Source organism: Gambusia affinis, linkage group LG06 (genome assembly GCF_019740435.1).
Source record: "Gambusia affinis linkage group LG06, SWU_Gaff_1.0, whole genome shotgun sequence".
In the NCBI taxonomy this organism is placed as follows: domain Eukaryota; kingdom Metazoa; phylum Chordata; class Actinopteri; order Cyprinodontiformes; family Poeciliidae; genus Gambusia; species Gambusia affinis.
The window spans coordinates 4,723,726-4,732,851 of NC_057873.1; the positions used below are offsets into that span (position 1 = coordinate 4,723,726).

Consider the following 9,126-nt stretch of genomic DNA (forward strand, 5'->3'; position numbering starts at 1 on the left):
GGGATTTTGTTGGAAGATTATAAAAAGCTACTGTGCCATGCTATCTATTTATTTAATGCATTATTTTTATTAGTAGCTTTCTGTGATATATCTTCAGTTTAACTTGTTGCAGGTGCTACAATTACAATTACACATCCTTAATAACTCACATCAGCCCTCATAATCAAAGCTTTCAGTAAATTATTTTGTTGCAAATATTTCTGTATGAAGCTTTAGACAAGAGTTATCTACTCATTTCCTATTATAACAGAACAATTTTGTTTTAGTTCTGAAACAAACCCTGATTGGTGTATTTGTTGACAGGAATAAACAAACTAAGTCACAACAAAGACTAGTACATTAAATACAATTAAAAACAACTTACAGAAGTGATGGCCAGTATCGTTCTTGTCTTTTTATGTCTTATTTTGTGAAGCACTTTGAGGTTTCTGACCTGTAAAAAGGTGCTATATTATTTACTTGCAAATGATTTAAGACAAACTGTTACCCCCTCAAAAGAAAACTTGAACGACTTTAAAGCAACTTTCCAGGTTTTTAAAGCATTAATTTTTATAAGTAATTGCTTTCTATGATAGATTTTCAGTTTAACTTGTTGCAGGTATTATTAAAAATAAACCAACATTGTTTATTTATCTTTATTTTTATTAAGATCATTTTGTTACAATAAATAATGTTCAAAACATATTTTCTAATTAAACAGCTCCAGTGTTAATTCTAACAGAAAATATAACAATAATTGCATCTGGTACAATCTGGGAATTAATTGATCTAATTGATCCTCAGCAGCAGTTATTGGCCTCCTGTGTCTGTTTGTCCCCGCCGAGCCAGACGGGGGCGCTGTTGATCTTGGTGGTCTGACCTCTGGCCTGTGTGGACTCCCCCGACATGCCGCCTCCCTCGCTGGCAAGCCGCTTGTGGATCTCGGCGGTCATGGTGAGGAAGGCCTTCTCCACGTTGTCAGTGTTCTTGGCGCTGGTTTCTATGAAGGGGATCTTCAGAGAAGACGCCAGATCCTGATGATGACGTGGAAAAGAACAAACAAGTTGCAAATTTAGAGTAATAGCAAATTAAAACCCCAAGACAAACCATAAGCAAGGGCCTTCCATAACATTGTTATTTATGCTTTGTCTTAAATCTTTAAGCTCTATCCACACTTTTTGGCATTCCTGACAATAATAAGATAAAGGATAATCTACATTAAAACCCTTTATACGTATAAATATTTTTGTTCAAGCAGGACTGGACTCATTTTTCCAGCTCATCCCGTAGTTTAAGGAGCGGGGACTGAGAAGTCAATGGAAGAAGGTTGATTTTATGTCTGGCAAAATATTTTTCTTTTGATTTGACCAGCAAATTTTTTTATTATTGTCCAACTAGAACGCTGCAAGCACCAGATTTTGACTTACAGGGGCGGTATTATGTATTTTCAAGGCACATATTGCCATTTTATAGCACAATCAGGTTACCTTCAGTTGTTATAAAAATTCTGTATATATCAAATATGACTTCAAAGAAATTTGACTTCATAATTTAAAGTCTTGAAATCGGGCCTCTATTTCTTTCTGAAACTCCTCCTTGAGGAAGTCATCAAAACATTATTTTTTCTTTTACCAGTGTTTCACTAAGTGCACAGGTGTTTGCTAATTGCTGCTGGCTAGTCTGAAGGAGTGGAGAAGCTGTGAATTGCAGCTACAAGGAGGAGATGCAATTCTTGAAGGCGGAGCTATGTCCACCCAGGTGTGATGCACAAATGAATGGTTGCCATGGAGATAACATGATTTCTTAAACGTGCATGAAATAATAAAACTAACACTCTAGTTACATTTTTGATGAGGGAATAACATCACAGCATGAAATAAAACAAAAGTCAATTTTACATAATACTACCCTTTTAAAATGTTCTGATATTTCAAAACATTTATGATGCCCTTCACCTAATAAAGTTTCCCCAGAACTTTTGGAGGAGAAACAGACCCACAGCATAACAGGTCCTCCACTATGCATACATAACCTCTTACCTCTTTGTTTCCATAATTATAATTTTCAGAGATTGTTTACGTTTGAATTTATTGTTTCTGACTCCTTCTGGTGCAGAATTATGATGCATGTCTCACATCAATGACGTAAAAAGTCTGATGATATGGCCATTCTGACTGCAAACACTTTGTAAAACAATCAGGACACTGAAACTTCCCATATAATCTCAACAGATTAAAGCAAGTGAATTATACTGTACAAATTATTATTATGCTTCCAGAGTTCCCAATAAGAGTGGAGGGTGCAGAAAATGTAATTGAGCAGTTGAAAATGTCAAAATTGAGGAATAATTCTATATTTTTTTGTGTGTGAATGTTCTAAGTGTTTTTTTCTTGTTACCTGAGCCGTAGCAGCATCCACCACTTTCTTACTAATCAGGTCCGATTTGTTTCCCACCAGCAGCCTGGAGACGTTTTCGCAGGCGTACCGATCTATTTCGTCCAGCCACTGCTTCACATTGTTGAAGGATTCCTCAGAAAACATCCAGAGATTCAATGTTAATATTAAAACTTCCTGGTTTTTCTTTTCACTGAATATTTGTGGGGGCGGACGGGACTCAATGGTGTCGTATTATGTCCATTGTGGACAGAAAAATAGGAGTACATTTCTGTCAAAAAAAACTTCTGAAAAAAACAGTTGCTTGAAAAGTCAAAAATTTGCAAGAAAAACCTCCGAAATTTCTAGATTAAAATTAAAAAAACCCAAAACTTTATAGAAAAATATGTGAACATTTCTGAGTTTACAAAGTTTAAAATTTTTTGAAAGTCAAATTTCTTTACTGTTAAAACTTAGATTTTCTAGAGAAAAACCTAAACATTTCTGAGATCAAAAAGTTGAAAATTAAAAAAATATGTATTTTTTTTTAGGTTAATCTTAGAATTTTTTAGAAAAGAAAAATGGAAATATTGTGAGATTCCAAAGTTAAGAATTTTTGACATTTGAAACTCAGAAATTGACAAATTTTTCTGGAAAATTTCTGAGATTAACTTGTCTTCTTTTCAAGAAAATTTGTGACTTTTCAAACTCTTAATTTTTTGTATTTTTTTACAAAATTTCTGAAATTAAGTAAAACATTTCAGAGCACTTTCCAGCAATTTTTTGACTATTCAAACTGAGAAATTTCCTTCTTTTTTTTTTTCTAGAAAATTTCTGAGAATGTTTTTGGCAAAAACTGCTTTCTTTCTGTCTTCATTGGCCCCAATACACCATCGTAAAAACAGTCACTGACCTGTTCGGTTACATCGTAAACAATGATGATGCCGTGTGCTCCTCTGTAGTAGCTGGAGGTGATTGTTCGAAACCTCTCTTGACCTGCAGTGTCCCACTGAAGTCATACACACAGAATATTAGCAGACTTGTTTTAATAAATACATTTTTTAAAGATAAAGAGCAGCTGGATAAACTCACAATCTGCAGCTTCACAGTCTTCCCATCCATGTCAATAGTCCTGATTTTGAAGTCAACCCCGATGGTGGAGATGTAGCTCTCAGTGTAGGTGTCATCCTGCACCAAGTTTAAAGTGGAAGAGTTGCTTTTCTGTCAATAAGGTCTTGTACACATGTAGCTATGGCCAATAGCTTATTAGGGGAATTGCAGATAAAAAAAATTGTTAATTTTCACCAAAAACTGAAATTTCGAGATACATTTCTGAAAATTTCTAGAAAAATAAGGAAATTATCAGAATTCAAAAGATTGTGAATTTATGAGAAAAAAAAACTCAAAATTGTTTAGACTAAACTCATAAACTTTCTAGAAAACGTGGAAATTTCTGAGCTGGGAAATGTTCAAGTCTTTTCAAGAACATTTCTGGGATTAATCACAAAATTTGAATGTTTTACCTTCAAGTTTTGTTTTTGCTTTTAGAGTCCAGATATTTCCAAGTTCTTTTAAAAATTCTGAGATTAATCAAAAATGTTCTGACTTTTTTTTTTTTGCCAGAAATCATAGTATGTAACTGTGTCTTTATAAAACCGAATATCTCCACCATATCTTTAAAAAAATTTATTATACACAGTGGATCTGTTTCAGAAGTTTTGATTCACTTCACACCTGCACAAATACAATCATGAATGGTATTTTAAATATGACAAGCCCATAGGGGGCAGTGTAGCACAAAGCTGAAACCTACGTCCGCCAATCAGATTGCTTCAAAACAACCGCAACTTTCTGTTCGGAATTAAAGATGGCGACAGGACGTTCGTGTGGATGGACGGGTATATTGGCTGAACTACTTCGAAATAGCAAATGAGTATATAAAGTTATTAAATCCCATAATAATCTCGACTGGGAATCATGTCAAAACATGTTTGTGGATATATTTGTACATTATTTGTTGCAGAATGTAATGCACAGGACCCTAAATCTCCGTTTGAACACTGAAACACAAATACTGAGTTTTCTCAAATCTCCACTTCGGTCGGAGTTTTTATAAATTATTTTAGTTATATTTAGCTGAGTTTTCATGTTGATGAAAGGTCAAAAAGCATAGAAATGTTTGTGTTTTCTCAGATATCCGGCTGTGTGTGAACGAGATCTAAGAATGATTGTCCTTACTGCAAAGCGCAGCAGCAGGCACGACTTTCCGACTCCAGAGTCACCGATGAGGAGAAGCTTGAACAGGTAATCACTGAAGAGACACACAGGCATTAAAAAAACATTAAAGCATAAGTGTGAGATGTAAACTTTACTTATTTTTACCAAATTCCCATAAAAAATATACAATTCATGCCCAGAAATACAGAGCATCCAGAAAGTATTAACAGCTCTTAGTTTTTTCCACCTTTTACTATGTTAACAAACTTATTCTTCTATTATTATTATTTCACTTATAACATGGAAAAATGTATAGTTGTAAGAGAAATAATCTGTTAGTGAAAGTAGTAGTTTTTTAAATCTTTATCTTGCAAGTTACTTGTAAGTTAAATTTTCATATTTCAAGTGTATTAAGATATTTGCATTAGAAACAAGACCAAACACATTTGAGTTTTTGCAGTGCAACCTTCATGTTTGGAAGAACTTATGATGTGTGAAAAATGTTTTGTTGTAAGTGAAATAATCTGCCAATGAAACTAGAACTTTTTCATCAATATTAAGGAATTGTTAATTTAAAACAAGCTCCTATGTCTTGCTGAAAAGTTATTTGTAAATTACTTTTATCTTATTTCACATTTACTAAGATATTTGCACTAAAAACTAGACAAAAATACTACCCCTGATCCAAGGATGAACTCATATTGGCGTTGGATAAAAAAATAATTAAACTGCATTCATAAACGATAGTAAACTATCTGCACCTCCTAAAAACTGCCCAACTTAGCTGCTAAAAACAATTTTTAACAATCCACATCTGTAGTTTCTGACATGTCTTCCAGTCTATACGTCACCTGAATGTTTTCACCTAACTTTACCAGTAACACATCACATTCATAGAGGAAGACTTACTATTCAGGATTCATGATCGGTGAGGTTCTTCACACGATAAGACTCAAAAAGAAATGAATCCTGAAACTAAATCCTGAATGGACAGAAGGCCAGGGAGTCTCTAGAAATGTTGTTTTCTGGTCCCAGAAGCCTGTTTGTGGAAGTCGGATGCTGTTCTCCGGAGGACAGCAAGCAGAAAACGCTGTCTGTGTCTGACTTATGAGCTGACTGCTTCATTATTTATTAATAAAGTTCAGCTCAGGTTACACCGGGGACAGCACCTGGAACCAGGACACCCAGATTAACTCGCACCATCATTTTATTTTCTTCCTAAACCAGAACACAGTTAAACTAGCTGCTTCAGATATTCAGTAAGGAAAGCTTCTGCGCAGCTGTTGTTTTTTATGTGAAGAGCAGCTTCTCTACAGCTTGTCGACCTGACAATATGTGCAGCGTGACATCATATGACAGCCAACCAATCGTAACGCAGACGCAAAAAAGCAGGAAGAGGGCAAGAAACGTAGATCCTCTAACAGTTCTTACTGAGTTTCTCCAAATCCCTTCATGGGATTCAAGGTTTTATTTCTGTACTGAGATTAAATTATTCAATATGCTGCTAGGCAAGCAACCAGACGCTTAGTGCAGGCTTTTTCTCTTTATTGTCTAAATATTTTTAAAGCTTTTAACACCATTAATCTTTAAAAGTGTAGTGCCTTAAAGCCACCAGAGTTGATCATGTGTGCAGAGAAAAAGTGCAGATTTTAAGGGTGTTTTTTCTCCTGATTTTATGATAGACTTGATTTGATTGCAAACCAAAATTTGTTACATTTCCAGATCTGCACTGTATCAAATGAACCAAACCCTTTGAAAACCTCTTCCCCTGCTCACCTGTGGGGGCGCTGCACCAAGAGCCACTGAAGGAAATGACATGAAAACCTCTGAAGAGGACACTGTTGTCTACTTTCTTCTTCATGGAATTTAAACAAAAATGGAGTGGCGTCAGATTTTAGCTGCTGTAGGATTACTCTTTTGTCTTTGGTAAAATATCATGAGCCATTTTTCTTTTCAGGTTGTTTTTACCCAGAATGCCCTGCGCTGTAGTCCACTTCCTGCTTTTGGAGTGTTCTCTGGTCCGCTTGGCGTTCACATATCCATTCAAACCGCACCAGAGTGCACTTCAACCGAACCGAGACTGAGGTTTGGCTTGTTTGGTCCCATAAATGTAACATTATGGAGGCGTGGACAGTTAGTCTGGCTTAGAAATAAAACACCAAATGGAACAAACTGGAAGAAAAAAATTATTCAAACTGCGGGGATTTTACTGCTAAAAACTCCAGTTTGTGTTTCTAAAATAACAAAAATTACCAAGGAGCTGAGGACCCAAACAAACAGCATAAATGTCTGCTCTAAAAACCTTTCTTGATGAGATCAACAGAGAGGGAATTATATTCATCAGTTGACTTTTAAACTTCTGCTGATTTGTCTTCACTTTTTGTCTTTATTGCGTTAATTTCTCATATATTTAATATTAAGTGTTTGGTTTGTTGTTTTTCCTATCGTTTATTGATTTTTTGTACTTACTTTATTGTTGAACAAATATATTGTTTTGTTCAAATCTGATCAGTCGCTTTTCTTTATTACATCTTCCTGCATCTCTTTATTTCCAAATATTAATTCTTTGTTTTTCTTTATCCTTGTTCTTTCTTTTTTCCCTCAGTTTTCTGAATTTTCTCTTTCTGTATTTTTTATTTATTCATTTTTTTGTATCCTCCCTTACTTTTTCCATATTCATGTGTTGCTTTTTTGTTTCTTTCTTAGCTCCTTCTCTCTTGTTTTCTGTTATTTTCTTCATCTATTCTTCCATCATTTCTCTTCACCTTTTGGAGAACTGGCCAGGGGAACAAAATGAAAGTGATTTACTTTAATTCAGCGCCGGCTCCCATGTGTGACCCTCCTGGTCACGGGAACGAGCAGCGAGCAGAGGATTGAGAAGACATGCGATGGCTGAGCAGCTGTGACGGGGTCAGAGGTCAGCAGCCCTGACAACAGTTGCTGGGACAGAGGCAGCGCCGGCAGTGGTTGCTGGGACAAGCCGATCCCGATGCGGCACAGAGGTGGGAAAACTGGGGGAAGGGGAAGGAATATAGGAACGGATCGAAACAAAGAGAGAAGGTTAGAAAGCAAGGAGAAGGTCTGGGAACGTCAGGAAAAAAACAAAAACAAAACGAAACTCAAAGAGGAACAAAACACGCAAAGGAAGAATCCAAAAAAATCCATTTGCATATTGGCTAATGCAGCAGAAAACAGACAACAGTGGTACAAAATCATTATTTTAAGATACCTAACAACAGAAATTGATGATGTTTAGGCTTTTTGATTTTATCTTGTAAACTTTAGCAGCATCAGTCCCAATCCCTCAGTTGACAGTTTTTCATTAGATATGAAATCTACATCAAAATCTCTGACTTTTCTGACGTCTTTTGGTTTTTTACACAAAAGCTCAAATAATTTTCATTATTGTAATCCAGAAAAACAGGTTAATTTGTTGAAAGCTTACTTTAGATTAATGAAATGAGGTAATCAGTTACCTTCACCTGCAGAAATAATAATGCCACTTGCCTGACTCCGTAACCTGACACGCTGCTTCAAATCATGGAAATGGCCGCCATTTTTAGACGGGACGCCATCAAGCATCATCTCTGCAAATACATGAAACCGATTTTTATCCCAACATCTGTCATTCTTGTCTGCCTCTTCTTCTTCAAAGCCCAACAAAGCCTTTTATTTCTGGATGGTTTTTTTTCACGGCTGCTTGGAAAGTTACAAAGTCAAAACTTAACTGCAATAATTTGCTAGCAAAAAGAAATGGGGTTCATTTTTGAAGTCATATTTGTAACATGTTATTCATCCATTTATAAATGTTACACTTTCAAACAAACTAATTAGCAAGCTAAAAATGTAGCTTCAAACTCAGATAGTAAGCTAAACATTTATCCACAAACTAAATATTTAGCTCCACATAAAATCTGTACCTAGCAAGCTAAACATTTAGCCTCTAACTTGGTAGCAAGCTAAACATTTAGCCTCTAACTTGGTAGCAAGCTAAACATTTAGCCTCTAACTTGGTTAGCAAGCTAAATATTTAGCTTACATAGAAATATTTAGCTTCCAAAGAAATATTTAACTCCAAACAAAATATGTAGTTAGCAAGCTAATATTTAGCCTCAAACTAAATATTTAGCTCACCTTTCATTGCTTTTTTGTGCGTATTCATTTTAAGGCAGATTGCTTTGAGTCTTCTGTTCTGATGTATCAACAGTTTAGTTGGATGTTTCTCCTTTTACCAATGGATCATTTTAATTCCTGTTATACTTTTGTAACGATCTCGTCGGCTCCAATTGCTGAATGACTTTAAAATTGATCCGTTGACGGCGGCGTCCACTGTGACTTCTACTTTCTTCTTCTTCTTCTGTCCACCTGACACAAAGATTTGGTAATATCCTAACAATGTTACTTACTTTTTAAGATATGTTTTACAAGGCCTTGATGGTTTGTTGTTCAAAACATAACCATTCCATATTCTTCCTTGGTGATGCAGACAAAAATGTAAAATTTGATCTTACTTGAAGGAATGAATCTTGTTTGCTTAATAAATGTGTGTGTGATCTT

General features: G+C 35.3%; 1 protein-coding gene across 1 annotated transcript; it reads right to left on the reverse strand.

The window, feature by feature from the left end:
- Positions 1–709: 709 nt before the first annotated feature.
- LOC122833153 (ras-related protein Rab-1B-like) lies at positions 710–5,676 on the reverse strand. The gene is made up of 6 exons (XM_044120500.1): positions 5,479–5,676; positions 4,591–4,663; positions 3,445–3,540; positions 3,266–3,361; positions 2,377–2,508; positions 710–1,013 (listed from the first exon to the last, which is right to left on the reverse strand). The coding sequence occupies exons 1-6, from the start codon at positions 5,490–5,492 to the stop codon at positions 780–782; spliced, it is 645 nt and encodes a 214-aa protein (XP_043976435.1). The 5' UTR covers positions 5,493–5,676; the 3' UTR covers positions 710–779.
- Positions 5,677–9,126: the final 3,450 nt, after the last annotated feature.